We start from the raw sequence: 16507 nt of genomic DNA on the forward strand, positions 1-16507 counted from the left end.
TTTTGGGGCGGGCCGAGAGGGGGGCAAGCGATTTTGGCGGGCCGAGAGGGGGGGCAAGCGATTTTGGCGTGCCGTTTGAAATTTTACCGGGGGGCTATAATTATTGCACAGCCCCTAATTCATGGGGCCATTCTCTTGGTCGGGCTGACGTCACAAAGGGGAAATAGCCTTGTAAAACTAGTGTGCGCATGTGCAGCGCATGTGCAGTTCCCCTTTCTCGAGCTGGTTGCTATGCGCGCGCTTGTGCAAAGGGGACGAAGGGGACAATGTTCCCGGATGTCCGATCGAGTGAATGGGTCCAATCCGGCCCATACTAGTCTCAGATGAGGCCCAGTGCAGTCGGAGCACGCAGTGGTGGTGGTGGTTGGGGGGTTTAGTCAAGCGGCGCCAGGTTTTTTTTCGGGGGCATTCGGGGAAAGTGAATTTCAGGGGGGCGAAATTGGCAAATTTTGCACAAAATTGCCACAAAAAGTGGAAATTTACGTGATTTTGGAATTTGTTGCCTCAAAAGTGGGGGGGGGGGCAAGAAAAATATTTGGGGGGGGGGAGGAATGCCCCCTTTGTCCGATTTTTTGTAGATTTTGAATCTTTTCATGGGGCCATGGGGCCCAATCCGGCCCATAGGCCTACTAGTCTCAGATGAGGCCCAGTGCAGTCGGAGCACGTACGCAGTGGTGGTGGGGGCGGCAGTGGCGGTGCCACGAAATTTTTTTCCGGGGCATTGGCACCGCCACTGGGGGGGATATATGCTGTATGTCACACCACGTATTTACAGTGAAAGATTGAGTAGGCCTACCCCCAGGGCCCCCAGGCAACTTTTGCTCCCAAGACCCAAATTCCTATAGGCCTAGTTCTATACCGTACTTGTTGCAGAATCAAGTAGGCCTGTAGCTGTTCTAAACTTTTTAATACAGTTCATAGTACCGTAAAAATGTTTGACCCTCTTCCCGAGAGCACTTGAGTTACATAGACTAGGTCTATGACATATAACATCTATTTTGTACCGGTACTTTTTCTAGTCATCATCTTGTCTGTGTACTATTATTTTGAAAAAAAATTAACAACTTTTTGACCCCCCCTCCAATATAAGAGCAAAAACTCAAGTTTTTGACTGCATGCAGACTTAAAACTTTTTTGATCCCCTCCATTTTTGCCCACACCCACTAAAGTATTTATGAACACTCCCTTTTCCCTTATAACATGGGCTAAAATGGGTTTTAGGGGCTGTCGTTATCTTCGCTTTAGAATGTCAGGGTTCAGTAGGCCTTTTAGTATAGGCCTACTTGGGATCATAAAAATATATCATAGGCCTGTACCAAAAATATTGGCGGCGCTACGGGGGGGGGGTGATAAGGGGGAATTCTTCCCCCAATTTAATATCATATAGGCCCCCTAGTTTTAAAGACTATAGTTTTCCGTTACCCCAGTTTGCCCCCCCCACTTTTGAGGCAAAACCCCACAATTACGTAAATGTCCACTTTTTGTGACATTTTGTACAAAAGTTGTCAATGCCCCCCCGAAATTTGCTTTGCCCCAAAGGCCCCTACCCCCCCCATTTCTGGCGCGTAACCTGAAGCGTGCATCGGCCTAATCTATAACAATAGCTAACAATCCGATTACCTCAATAGGCCTAATCATGGTGCGGGGGGCTGGAACTTAGGCCCCCAGTAGGCAAAGACTCCCATGAGGGGGGGGCAAAAAGATTTTTTGGCACGGGCGGGCAAAGGTTTTTTGGCACAGCCAAAGGGCCAGGCGATTTTTGGCAAACCACTTTGAGAATTCACTACCCCGGGGGTAGGCCTACACATAATTATTGCACAATAAACCCCATACAATTGGGCTCGCCAAAAACCGCACCCTGCCCTCGCCGACTCGCTTCTTTGTTTACTCATCACACAATGACTGTTTCCCGTACGTAATTATACCACTGCAAAAAAAGCGTGGATGAAGCAACTTGTGTAAGCGGTCATCCACGAAAAAAACTCCACGTCAGGGTGATCCGGTGTGTGTTCCGGTAGAGATTACTGTACTGGTGCAATATGTTGATGTCGTGACTGTATATGGTCATGTTTTTTATACTGGGACCCTAAAAAAGGTGCTGCTGTCACATTTTGCTAGATCATTTTGTCTTCTTATTCCTATATTTTTGCTAAAATTCATCATGAACAAATGGTTTTGGTCTTATTTTGAAGATAAATTATTAATCTAATGAATTAATAACAAATACAATTAAATAAATGTATTAATTAATTACTACAGCTTAATTAAGTTAATTAGTCAGGGGTGGTGCGGAAGTGGAGGAGCGGAAGCGGAGGAGCTCTATGTAAATCCAATGGGAAGTTGGTGTGCATTAATAAAATTCATGCACTTTGGTGCCTAGTAGAAGTAAAAATGCAGTTTCATAGTTTTATCTTATTTTTTTAACTTTCAAACTATAATTGCTTAATAGTTAATCTTAATAAATAATAATTAAGGATTTAACAAGCTTTTAATTAATGCAGTGGAATATGTGTGTCATGCAATTCAATAGAATTCAGGATATAGGATAGGTTTTCATAAATAGATGGACTTTTAAATTGTTTTATCTTTGAAATATCTATAAATATGTCTTCTCAAAGGAGATTATTACAGTCAAAGGATTAATCTGATGACATATTGATCTCTGGTTATTGTTAAATAGTTTGTTGATGTAGGCTTTAGAATTATGCATGTATATGCCTATGTACCATTGTTACAAATTACTTTATATTGATTTTTGGAACACCCTTTATGGGAATTAAATATTTAAATGTGATATTATAGCAATTCTTTAAACTATTTTGAATATATTTTCCAAATTCAAAGTGCATTTGATTACAAATGCTACAATTAATGACCCTTTTACATTAAATTAAGCAATTTAAATACAACTTTTTTAATACCTTGTATAACACAATGGGCTTAACAAATATGGTGCAAACTATATATTTAATGAAAGGGCTAATTGCATACATTCCAAATATCAAGTTCATTTTCCAATTTAATATATACTATGTAGAAATATTGGAGTGGTAAAGAAATGTTATTTTTTTGGTACTTTTCATTGGAATCACCCTGTATACTTTTTGGCACACCCTGTATATCCATTCAAACTTTACAGATTTGTAATCCTGACAATATATGCTTTCTAAAAATGTATAACTTTACATAGTTTAGGTGAAAACTTTTTGAAATATAATCAGAAATACAAAAAAGGAGTTGATTTTTGACAAATTGCAAGATGTGACACAATTGGGTCCCACCTCAAAAAACATGACCATATGTCATGTGTATGTCATGTACATTATTTTGAATAAATAGTGAGTATAAGTATCAGCTTTATTTTTGTTTTTGCGATACTTTAGATAGCTATATGTGGTTTGAACTCGTCTGTCCACAAACTTGTTCATATGACATGATGATGATTAAACGTCACTTTTGACTTGAAAACTCGAAGACGATGTACATGTAGCAGAATTCGACAGCATGTATACATGCATTCACCCGGCACCCGGATTCACATGTCTTCCCTTGATCGAGAAATCTATCTACTATCCACGACGACACGATAGTTAATGTGTGGTCCACACTGTGGATAGAAGATAGAGATTGCTGGTATAACACGGTCAGTCATCGTAGCGTCTTCAGTTTTAAAACGCAGCAAAACAATTTTTTAGATTGTCCAGTTTGGCTTCAAAGTTCAATTAGCCATGTTCATGTGTTACTGTTAGCTTGGCTAACATTTATGTATCTTAGCTGAAGTGTTTGGGAGAGGCAAACCTTAGTTAACACATTTGCTAGTCACTAGTCAGCCAAATTGGCCTAAACCGTATTACACAAGCTTTATAAATTTTGCAGCGCAAAGTTTTTAAAATTTATATAATTATTTTTCTTACTTGAATTACACATGACAACATCTCTGCAGTCAGACTTACAATGTATGGCTTTTTGAGCATTCCAATTGAGTTTCATGGGCGGTTGTCACACTTACATGTTGTGAAGTACCAAAAATTTAACAAAAAAATCCTCCACAGTACAGGCCTACATGTATCAGTACTAAACACAGCCAAATTAAAAAGTCTCCAGTAGTTCCATCCCCATTTACTCAGAGTCTGATGAGTTTATGGCAAAATCATTTTTATAATAATTTTCTATACACTTTCCTTCGGAGGTTGATACCAAATTTGATATCAAAAGTTTAATCATCGTGAGCAGAGGAACCTTTGTTTGGAAATTCGTGCAATTTGAAAAATGACATAGGGAATTGTATCACGTAAGCGGAACTAGCGTGAGTGCCAAGAATTACGATCGCCTGAATAGGCCGGCAGGTTAAAGGTTTACCCATGCATGTCAAAATGCAAATCAAATACCCCGCTCTTTCAATTGTGCGCAGGCAAGTGTACAGTGATTCCTGTACGGGTTGCTTCAGGCCACATAATAAGCTGATACCATGCGTTGACTTTTTGCGTGGTCAATTAAGTAATTTGTCATTTTTGAAATTGCACGAATTTCCAAACAACGGCTCCTATGCTCACAATGATTAAACTTTTGATATCAAATTTGGTATTAACCTTTGAAGGAAAGTGTATAGAAAATTATTATACAAATTATCTTGCCATAAACTCATCAGATTCAGACTCTGATTAAATGGGGACGGAACTACTGGAGACTTTTTAATTTGGCTGTGTTTATATTGATAGGGAGACATGAAGTCCATGTACAAAAACCAGAAATTACATTTCAAATGTACACCAAGGTATTCTTCCCTAACTATTTCACTTACTTTTTGAAGTAAGCTTCCTTGGTTGTATTTATTATGTCTCTGGAAATTTATTGGTCCAAATTTGTAGTCAATATCCTGAAATTATGTGTCCTGCTTGTAAGCTACAACATGCTTCAAATGGTGTTGATCAAATCTGGCTCTCAAAATGTCTGACAAAACAATCCCTAACTTTTGACCTTTCATAAAGACATGTGTTATTCTACCAATACCCCACAGAACAGAGACTGTGACTATGAGGTTGATATCATGACATTGCTAAATATGACACATCAGCAGTTGAAGCATGTGCCAGGAGGGTGAAAGTGCATATAGGAACAATGCCAAAAACTATGTCACGCCGGTCACGCTATTGTTCGACTTAAACTACATCATTCGCCATTTTGTAAATATTAACGCATGATCGTTGCTTTGAAGTTTCCAGCGGATAGTCTGTGGATAGCGCAAGAGCATGCTTTGACCATGCGCAAAAAAATGAATATCATGAAGATGTTTAAGATTGATTCTTAGATGTTTCAAAAATTACCGTCATATTGCATAGATTCATCAAAGAATGGTTTGAAGTACTAACCTTATTTAGTAATTTTAAAAATGGGAGAATTTTACAAAATCAATGTTTTTACCTGTCGGTATTACAACTCGTGAAACACATTAGTGATGTGCCTGGGTGACCTAATCTACTAACCTTTAACGTTTCCTCTATGAACTCTAACCCTCCTGCAATATGGCGCCTATTGTCTAGAGTTAAACTACATCTTTCGGTGTGTTACGTAATACTACGATGCCTATCCCATTATATCGATCCCTGCATGTGCTGACATGTGCAGGTCAATGAACACGTGGACTCTCAACCAGTCTCTTGTTCAGCATGTTGGGCTATTGACTGCACATGGCAGTGCTATCAAGGCCTTGTGCATGTGTCTAAGGTCTGAAAGGTTATGATTTTGGGTCATGTTGTGAACATATACAATGGACATGTACAGCTGAATTTGTCATGTGGATTTAAACTTTTATCAATAAAGTAAACTGGGGATCATATTTTTCAGATATGGAATAAGGACTTTGAGTGCATTTTAAAAGTGGTATGTGTGTGGGAATTTTTATAACTGGTGCAGTTATCATGTTTTGAAATATACACTCTTTGACAGCTCTATCCGTGGCTGTTTGAATGCATGGTTAAAATTGGAAAAAAATCATTAAAAAATTTTGGTATCTAATTTTGTATCTAAATCTAAAATGGACCCGGCCGAGCTCCGGTAAGTAAATGGCATCTCTGCTGATTACATTTGTAAAAAACTAGTTAAAATATTGGTCAAAGTTAGATCTTTTTGGTTGCAATTGTCAACATTTCACACTATCTTGTATTACAGTCAACATCCTAGCAAAAGCACTTTTGTTATGAATACGTGTAGGATATCATCAGAGCTTTGGTTTAATTCTCCAGATTTCCAAAAACAAGAGATGCAGTGTTTAATTTAAGTATTTGTACTAATTTGATAATGCAATGCGGTGTGTATACCGGGGAGGGGGATTGATGGTGGGGGGCCTTCTGGAATGGAAAATGAGCTTGAAAAAGTGGGTCTTGAGGGCGACACTTGCGCATAATGCAAGGTATTATACAAATACAACATGTTTGTAGTAGTCAAAGGGGGAAGTAGTCAAAACTACTGGTCCCGAGGTGTTGGATGATTTGACTACTTCGACGGCCAGCGGAGGAAGTAGTCAAATCATCAACACCGAGGACCAATAGTTTTGACTACTTCCAAAATGAAACATGTTGTATTTGTTTTACTATACCTCATAAATATTTTCACTATCAGGGTAAAATTGTAAACAAAAGTCAAAACACACACCAGTCAACGTGCCGGCGCGGCCGGCATGGTAAAATGAGCTTAATATTTTGCTTACCTGATTTTATTGAAGGATTTCTGTTTCATCAATTCACATTTTGCCCTATATTATTCTAATTTTCCTTTTAATATTCCATAAATAACATTTGTTTCATAAAACGTCAAATTCGCGTGTTATTATCCATCGGTAATCTCGGCAAAAGAACCGCAGCAGACGCCATTTTCACGATAAACATGATAAACGCATCTGCAGAATCGCCGTTGTGTAGCATAATGCCACGTTTGAAGGAACGGTGACGTGCGGGGTCGAGATACCGTGTGGTAGTAGGGGTGCGGAAGTTTTTACTACTTCCCCGCGTGCGCATAATTGCACAGGCGCGGGAACTTCCGGAAGTAGTCAAAATACCGTACTCGGACGCTGGCGTTATTAACCAATAAGATGTCTGGATTACCTAATAAATATTTATGAGGTATAGTAATACCATGTACCCATACACTAGGTATGGGTACATGGGACCAGGTATAGTACAGGCCTTGCGTCTAGATTTTAAAGGCGAGTGGTCAATCGCTCGCTAGCATGATGCTAGGCGTGTGGTCGAATCACTCTGTAGTACTATGTAGTGGTAGAATCACTCTCTAAGTCTGACAGATCATTCATACCAATATGAAATACGGGGTGTTGAATTTAACCTCTTCTTCAGGAATTAAGGCTCATTCATTACAATATATACCAAATGAATAATATTGATGTGCTAAAACTTGAATGCAAATTGGGTAAAATTGTGATTCGCAGCGAGCGATATTTAGTATCTATGACGAGTGTAAAATTACTCGCTAGAAATTGAGTATGGACGTGCGGTGGCGAGTGAGAGCGATCGCTCACCTCTAACAGCAAGGCCTGACAGAAGTGTACTCAAGGCAACCAAACAATTTGTTTTTTGCATAACCACCATTCAAGGTTACAACCCCACCAGGGACTACCGGTATTGCTTCTGTATTTTAAAATTGAAAAATTCTTTTTTTTTATAGATTTATAGTAAGGAACAACAAGTAACTAATTACATTCATCATGGGAGGAATCTTCAGTAGTTTATTCAAGAATTTGATTGGTAAGCGAGAGATGAGGATATTGATGGTGGGTTTGGATGCTGCTGGTAAAACTACAATCCTCTATAAACTTAAACTGGGAGAAATTGTCACCACCATCCCAACCATTGGTAAGTGTTAGTGTAGCCAAATATGTTTGCACAAGTGTAGCAATTATACAGCTCTGTCTGGCTGAGAAGGGTACAGTGACTGAAAGAGTTTTTCAAGGTCCCTTTTCTCTGATCTACGTTAAATTCTTGCTTAAATTCTTGCTCAAAGGCTAACATTAAAATTGTTAACTTGATTGTTGGGAGTGGCCTTCTTTTCCTTGTTCTTTGTCATCAAATCTGTTTCTCACTTCTCTTTCCAAAATTTTTCCATACAGGCCAGCATGCTTATAGGCGTTTTAGCCTGGCTTGAACATTGTGATTGAGCCTGGTCCCACCAGGACCCAAGCGTGTCTCCACACGAGCGACCATTTAAACCAAACAAACAAACACTTTTGTTTCAAGTGAACATTGTTGAATTCAAAGTTATAATTTTGGGCAAGGTCTTAATTTCTTAATTCTTAATTAAATCGCATGACACACCCCTATGTTTGAAAAACATGATATTGCAGTTTTTATGAGAACAAAGATGGGCAGGCATTTTTGTAAAATGGGTTTTACGTCACGGTTTACATGCAAGTCTATGGAGAGAGTGGTACTTGAGGGCACTACTTCAGTTTTTATTCAGATTTAGGCTTGTGGTAAAAAAAATTGCAATTTGTTTTTCATAAAATTGGCATTCAATTGCAAATATGTGCTTCAAACATACTGGTCATGCAATATTCACTAATAAGATCTGTATCCTCAAAAAATAATTGTCCTAGATACCTTAATGCTTAATAAACATGTGATCACCATAATCAATTCCCCCCAAAAGACTGAATAACTTCATGAAATTATGTTTTTCTTCCTCATAATCCTTACAGGTTTCAATGTGGAGACAGTGGAATACAAAAACATCAGTTTCACAGTATGGGATGTAGGTGGTCAGGACAAAATCAGACCGCTGTGGAGACATTACTTCCAAAACACACAAGGTAGGTTAAGAGTAATCTCCACACAGTATTTACTGATTAGACTTACTGATTAGAGGGTGCATACTGCTGAACATGAACTCCGCATTATACTACTTTTCATTGTTACCAATGTCAAGCGTTTCTGAATGTACTGGTTCAGTTCAGTTCTATTACACACCTGGACTCACTACTTCTTGTCCTAGGAAAGTGAGTCCAGGTATGTAGGTCTCCACTCTCCATAAGTAGTCACCCTGCATAATCTAAGGGGATGAGTCTTAAAGTTTGTTTGAAGCATAACATTGCCTTGTCGACAATAGCCCTAATAATTTATTGTATGAGATTTGACAAGAAATGGTGTGCAGGTTCCTCAGCTCAATAATTGGCACAATAGTGAAAGTAATGTTGGACACTCTTGATATTCAAGCATTCATCTGTTATTTGTTTTCTTTTATTGTTCAGGTTTGATATTTGTGGTAGATAGTAACGACAGAGAGAGAATAGGGGAAGCCCGAGATGAACTCAACAGAATGCTGCAAGAAGATGAGCTCAAAGATGCTGTCCTTCTAGTACTCTCCAACAAACAGGTTAGCTTTTGTAGATATCTTTTCTTTTTCTTTTTTTGGTCTAAAATAAAAACGATGACATTTGATCGCCTAAGATCTTTCTCTAGTGAAGTGGGAAAGATCAAATCTTTCTCAATATCCTAAAATGAGAATGTGCCTAACATTGCATATATGCAAATTTAAGTTTAAAGGATCATTCGATTTGCATGTATACAATATTAGGCTCATTATCGTTATGATTATTACATGAAACTTTAAGGATTATGAAAAAACTGATTAATGAAAAAATGAAATCAACTTCTAGTAAGTTATGTTTTTATTTGTGACATATAGAAAATGTTAGTGTATTTTGTAAATTTTAATAAATAATTTTCATCATGTGTCAATAAGTACATCATAGCTCTCCTCCTTCATCAATAGCGGATTAATCTCAAACTTTGTAGGGTGATAGAGTATGATGACCTCTGTTGCTGAATAGTTTGTATTATATTATCTGCATATGATTATTGACAATAATATTATGTTACATGCATTTTGCATATTTTGACTGAAATTTCATTTATTGACTGCAGTACCTATAATGCAATGATGAATGAATTTGATACAGTGGCGTAGCTGCAGGGGGGGCAATTGCCGATTTGTGCCCCCGCCCCCTAGTGCAAGGAAAAAAGAGGAAAAAGGGGGAGAAAGAGGAAAAAGAGAGGAGAGAGGAGAGAGGGGCAGAGAGATGGGGAATCCATACGATATATGCAATATCATACGATTATTATCAATAAGCCTGGCAAAATTTGTCTATTCCCAGCTACGCCGCTGATTTGATATTGGGGGAGGTGATCAACATTGTTATGGGGTGACCTTTTATGGACCGATGATAGTCTTTAGAGTATCAGTGGAAAGCTCAGCCCTCTCATATTGTCTCAAAAGGAAAGTTTAGTTCTTAAAACACAAAGATGTTTCAAATCATAATTTGATAAGCTATTTAACTATTCATATTTCTCATCTGCTACCAGGATCTACCAAATGCCATGAATGCTGCTGAAGTGACTGACAAATTAGGACTGCACTCATTGAGACATCGTAAATGGTACATCCAGGCTACATGTGCTACCAGTGGAGACGGTCTATATGAAGGGCTTGACTGGCTCTCAGGGGTTCTCAAAGACACCAAGAAATAATTCCCCAAATGAACAAAAAAATTCAAATTATTGATATGCAATAAAATGTACAGATTTTATCTACTAAGTCTATCTCCAGAAAAATGCATACACATCTTTTCCATAATTCTTACTTTAACATAATTGCAATACTTCTTATTTATAATAAAAATTGATATTTTGGCATGTCAAGTGCAATCAAATTATAAAATTGAAATTCATTGGGACCATTTTAAATGCTCCTAAAATGTTCTTAAGGGATCTGGAATGAGCGTTTTGAAGCGTTTCGACAGTATTTTTGTGGGACATGAGAGCACATCAGACATATCGAATTGCATTCTGAATCGAAGAATGTCTTTCTGATATCAAATAATTTTCATTTTTGAAATTCACAATATAATACAAATTTTATGACAAATTATTAAAATTTGATATTTTTCACTTTTTCGATATATAACAGTCCTCGAAGTAAATTTTATAAATCTAATGATATATTCTTAAAGTGTACGTAGCTGGGAGGAAAAGCCGACAATCAATTGAAAATTTTGACCTTTTATATTGAAGATATGGCTTTTTTTTTTCCCAAAAGACCTATTTTTTTTGGTGTTTTGGGAAAAAAATCCATAACTTCAATACGAAAGCTCAAAATTTTCAATTGATCGTTGGCGTTTCATCCCACCTACATACACTTTTAAGTATAAATCATCAGATTTATAAAGTTTACTTGAGTACTGTTAAATATCAAAAATATCAATTTTAATCATTTGTCATAAAATGTGTATTACATTGCGAATTAAAAAAAATCAAAATTATTTGATATCAGAAAGACATTCTGTGTATTCAGAATGCAATTCGATATGTCTGATGTGCTCTAATGTCCCACAATAAATACTGTCCAAACGTTCATACCCCATCCCTTAATCTACTTGCATCATTTTAGATTCTCCTAAAATGTTCTTAATCTACTTGCATCGTTTTAGATTCTCCTAAAATGTTCTTAATCTACTTGCATCGTTTTAGATTCTCCTAAAATGTTCTTAATCTACTTGCATCATTTTAAGATTCTTGTACGATACACTGATACTTTTAAATATTGCTTGCTAGTCAGGCAGATCTGATGTGCTGCAGAATTTGGTGCAAGTGAATTTGTCTAATTATTTGCGATTTATTCTGATGAAAAATTGAAAATGTAATTCCTACATGAATTCAATTTTTGTATATTTACAAGAGTAATATTATGTACATGTATACATATGCTGCATAAATCATACTTACTATTTTATAGAGTTTTCATATAATTGGCATTTGACCCCTTCCTGGCGTTGATGGCATTTTGGCTCTGCTAACTCCAATCAGGCTGAAATTAGCAAAGCGGAAACTGACAGCAAGGCAAAAGTTGCGCAAACTACATTTGCACAGTATTCAAAAGTTACTTAGCTAAGTAACTATAACTTATAAGGAATATCAAAGTGGTACAATGCAAGCAATTTACATTCAGTGTTTTGCTCATTTTAATCTGCATAGAAGTAACTTTGAATACTGTGAAGGTGAAATTAACAACTTTTGCCTTGCTGTCAGTTTTCCGCTTTTCTAATTGATCTGGCCCAATTGTAGTTAGCTTAGCCAAAACATCATGAATGGCTGGAAGGGGCCAATTATATGAAAACTCATAGGTGTGCAGTTTTTTGGAAGTCAAGTATAATTTTGTGTGTGTTTAATGGAAGCATTCAGCTGCAAATGGAAACTACTAAGTATTTCTTGGCCAAACTGGAACATGCGCATTGCGTCCATGTAGCGTACTATTTAAGCGTGTACGCAATGTAAGGCGCGTGTATGCTTTCTTCTGTACCGCGCTATATTTGTGTGTTTATCGCGGCACCAACAGTGTTTATAGCGTTCCAGTTTGGCCAAGAAATACTTAGTATAGATTAGAATCCAGTGCAGAAATGATGACACATGACTTGTAAAACAATTCCAATTATTGCTGTACAGTTATAATGAAAGACAGATAAAAAAGACTAAATCGCATCTGATGGAATGGCAAAGGCGCTCCGTGATTGGTTGCCGACCTGCACAGTACTGCATTTTCTGTCTGGTTGTCAGAATTTCAGATGCGAACTAGTCTTTTTATCTCAGTCTTTCATTATATGTGTTGCTTATTCCTTTGTTAAGGAGTAATCACTTCCCTTTTAGTGTAGTTGTATTAATATATTAATATAGGGACTTGTCATCATTATTTATGACTTCCAATCAATTGTAAGCAATTTACATAAAACTTGGTCGATCCTTCATGTAATTATTTCGTGTAAGCTAATCCTAACCCTAATCCTAATCCTCACCCTTACCCTAATCCTAACCCTAAACTAACCCTAACCCTAATTTTGTGTATAATTACATGAAGGAGTAACCTAAATTGGTTTATTAATTCCATTAAAAACAGCAATAGTGTCTATGTCGCCCTTGTCTGCCAACAAATAAAGGCATATTGTGTTCAGAAATATGTGGATCCTGCGGTTCTCCTTTGGAACTCAATTTGACCAGAATTCCTTCCCACAATACAACATGCATGTTGTAATACTGAATGAGATGGATTAACTCTTGAGCTTATTCATTTTACTTTTGCATTCGCTTTCTCCTTGTATTTTCTATTTTAAAATTTTTTTGTATCTTTTGTATTGGTTTTATTATGGTTAGTTAAGTGCTATGAAACCTCCTATTTTATGCTCATAGTTTTTGCAAAGGCAATAGCTGTATGCGGTGTATTACTTTGTGGGAAGGAATTTCTGTACTGACTGACTTCTGGTAGTGAAACACAGAATCCATATATCAGCATTTTCACTCAAAAAAAAAATTAACAAAGTGATTTTGTATTAAGTTGTGCCACCTATACTTATAGTGTAGTGTGCCAATCAGAATTGTAACCCTTTTATATCCTACTTAAAAAAAATAAATGAGTGTGTTGTTTTAATTGTATTGTGTGTTACAAAAAAGTATTCAAACTAATTAAATTGAGTATCTTGGTAGTTTTATTTACCAATTAATGTAACATTTAGCTGTAACAGAACTGTGAAAAAACTGTTTACTAAATATCTTAAAATATTAACATGCACATTTGTTTGGTAACTTTGATTTTGCTTTACTGACAGTGACTCGAGGAAGGTCAAGCTCTGGATGAGTGAGTGGGTATTTTAGATTTTTCCAAGGTCAAGTCAATTTAGTCTGAGCTTTGAGTTTTGTCAAAGGTAAATATACTTAAACTATACCAATGACAGTATTAATTTATTCATTAATTTGAATGGGTCAGAAAATTGGAACCAGTAGCAGTACTATTGCAATGATTTACAAGAAAATGTATTACATGCAGTGCTTGTAAATATACAGATTATCAATTTTAATGCACTAAGCATATTTTCTTCATTTTATGCCTCCACATGAGGCATACTGTTTTACAATGTCCGAGCTTCCGTGTCCGAACTTGGTGGGTACAGACAACATTCAGGGCCAAATTTTGGGATTTTCTTTTGTAAATTTGGTCTCATATGAACAGTTTAATTCCTAATGCAACCAAACTTGGGTCAATGCTGCATTATGGGTACCCTCATGTATTGGTGGTATCCAAGGATTTAATAACTGTTATAATAAATTTAAATCGCCCCATGGTGGAGGCATCCCAGTCGACGCCTTGCATCGAAAACCGCGACGTTTCTAGTTCTCTGCAGATTTAAAGAATGTACACATGCCGTGAGGCTTGAACATAATTTTTTAATATTTGCACAGTAATGAATTGATGTTAGAGATTCAAATTTTATTCCTGCCAGTTTATACTGTCATGTGTTTGAAATACACTAATAGACTGTGTTGAAATCAAGTCTAATAATAATATAATAATAGATACATCTTCATCTAGAACATTCCATTTTACTCTTACTGTCTGTGAACGTTTTACACTTTTTATACTAGCATTCCAAATGTAAATTTTATGTGGACAAAATATATATCTGTTTGTGTGTTTGCCTATATAATATAAGAGCTCTAATTATAAAATATATGTATATTTATGTCAAATCATCTTTTGTAAATGTTGTCTTCTGCAGGTCTTAGATGTTAATTAATATAAATATGGCAGTCTTGTATTTAACCACATGGGGTCAATTTCACTAAACTTTTAACCCTTCGTAACTGCTCGTAAAGTTACGAATACCCAATACTAGACGTAACGTTATGAAGGGCCCCTGTAGAAAATCCCTATTACTTATGAAGGGTACCGTTCGTAAGTAAGTTTAGTGAAATGGAACTTGCGACTCGTAGTAAGATACGAATGATTTCGAGACTTGTGAAGCTTCGTAAAGTTTATTGAAATGGACTCCTGGTGTCATACAGAGTAACAGTTTTGTTTATTCTCTAAGGTTACCTGTCAAAGGTGATATAATACTAGATTGCCATTAAAAGGGGTAACCATGTTGGTTTAGGATATGATTAAGGGGGGGTGAGGCTGTTGATCAGATCACAGGCCTTTAATATTAGCTTTTGTAAAGTTTTGTTATTGTGTACTGTTGGTAAAAGTGCTTGTTTTAACAGGGATATATGACACATCTTATGTAATATGTCTAAACCATGTAGTGAATGTATGATGTTGAGAAATTTGGCACAATAAGATTCTCTGATACATGATAAAAGGTCAAAAGTCCACATTGTATACTTCTAAATCTAATATAAAAATATATAGTGTAGAGGAGATTCAAGTTGGCATTTAATTCTTGATATTTAATGCTTTGATATAAGTGCTATGTGTGGTGATTCCTGGTTCTACTTAACTTATCAGGTTTTGTGGGAAAGAGCTGCTCATGATATATTAATTAAACAGAAATATTGTGTGTCAAGAAAAATATTGTTGGAGAAAACAAGTGGTTAATTAACAGACAGTGGCTAATTGACAGTTATGATTGGGCTATCCCAGTTGAATTCCATAAACTCCTGGTCCCCCGAGTCCCAATGGGAGATAAATGACCTGAATCGCCCACAAAGGTGTAGATTTCAAATGGAATCGCCTATTTGAAATTCAAATTCTCTGCCTTTGATAAAGATCCTGCTAGGATCGAAAGCTCAGGCCCCTAAAACTTTGAAATTTTACTTAACAGGCTATTTTTGTGGATAAGCAGTTTACAACAGCTCACCTTTTAACGTTATTTGAAATTCACACTGTGTGGGAGATAAAGGTCATGTCATATATAGGGGTGTATGGATTTCAAGTGGAATAGCCCAATATATGAGCAGCTTACATGAAGACATGGGCATTTAGTAATGTAGATGGCTAATTGTTGAGTGTAACTGTTCTTGCAATGTAAACACATCAAAAGAAATAAGTCCCCCTCTGAACATGTCGTCATAACATTGTAAGGTTTCGTTTTGTACCAATAAAACTAACTTTGAAATAATTATATGACTGTTTACTAAGTGCTGTGTGAAAATGAGAGATTTCCATGATTTCAGGGCTGAATGAGCCTAAATTGAAGGCAAAAACTGCCCTTATCAAAAGTCACAAAGTAGGCCTATGCTTGTCACAAAAGTTGATTCATGGCTTGTTACTAATGGAAAACCCCATGTGTTTGAGTGCAGTTTAAACTCCTCACCAAGTGAACATTTACTGTAATGTGTATCGATTCTTGATCATTCAGCCATGCAAATCCCATTGGTGCAGAGTTCAGCACATTGAGTTGTAAGATGGCCAGTTCCATTCCTTGTCCCAACACACCTTGCAGTTAACAAGCATAGGCCTACTTTGTGACTTTTGGAAAGGGCAGTTTTTGTCTTCAATTTGGGTTCATTCAGCCATGAAGTCATGGATATCTTTCATTTTCACAAAACACTTAGTAAACAATCATATAATTATTTCTAAGAAGTTTTATTGGTACAAAGTTTTACTTTACGATGTTATGACGAAATTTTCAGAGGGGGACTTATTTCTTTTGATGTGTTTATAAAAAATATGATCA

At 36.6% G+C, this 16507-nt stretch overlaps 1 protein-coding gene across 3 annotated transcripts; it reads left to right on the forward strand.

Moving 5' to 3' along the window:
• The first annotated feature begins 1991 nt into the window (after positions 1-1991).
• On the forward strand, positions 1992-10788 carry LOC140151574 (ADP-ribosylation factor 1-like 2). 3 transcript variants are annotated; one of them, XM_072173968.1, is made up of 5 exons: positions 1992-2095; positions 7686-7865; positions 8708-8818; positions 9257-9381; positions 10371-10788. In XM_072173968.1, exons 2-5 carry the CDS (start codon positions 7718-7720, stop codon positions 10533-10535), a joined length of 549 nt encoding a protein of 182 aa, XP_072030069.1. In that variant the 5' UTR covers positions 1992-2095; positions 7686-7717; the 3' UTR covers positions 10536-10788. The 3 variants fall into 3 exon arrangements, with proteins under 3 accessions (XP_072030069.1, XP_072030067.1, XP_072030068.1); XM_072173966.1 differs by lacking the exon at positions 1992-2095 and adding an exon at positions 3101-3338 and having other exon boundaries at positions 7678-7865; XM_072173967.1 differs by lacking the exon at positions 1992-2095 and adding an exon at positions 3628-3643 and having other exon boundaries at positions 7678-7865.
• The last annotated feature ends 5719 nt before the right edge of the window (positions 10789-16507 follow it).

The sequence above is a fragment of the Amphiura filiformis genome, chromosome 4, assembly GCF_039555335.1.
Source record: "Amphiura filiformis chromosome 4, Afil_fr2py, whole genome shotgun sequence".
Classification (NCBI taxonomy): Eukaryota; Metazoa; Echinodermata; class Ophiuroidea; order Amphilepidida; family Amphiuridae; genus Amphiura; species Amphiura filiformis.

Excerpts from the sequence above, each read along its gene's own strand:
- LOC140151574 (XM_072173968.1), top strand. The coding sequence starts at position 7,718 with ATGGGAGGAATCTTCAGTAGTTTATTCAAGAATTTGATTGGTAAGCGA. Across the intron at positions 7,866-8,707 it reads CACCACCATCCCAACCATTG|GTTTCAATGTGGAGACAGTG; the intron begins GTAAGTGTTAGT and ends TAATCCTTACAG. Across the intron at positions 9,382-10,370 it reads TAGTACTCTCCAACAAACAG|GATCTACCAAATGCCATGAA; the intron begins GTTAGCTTTTGT and ends ATCTGCTACCAG.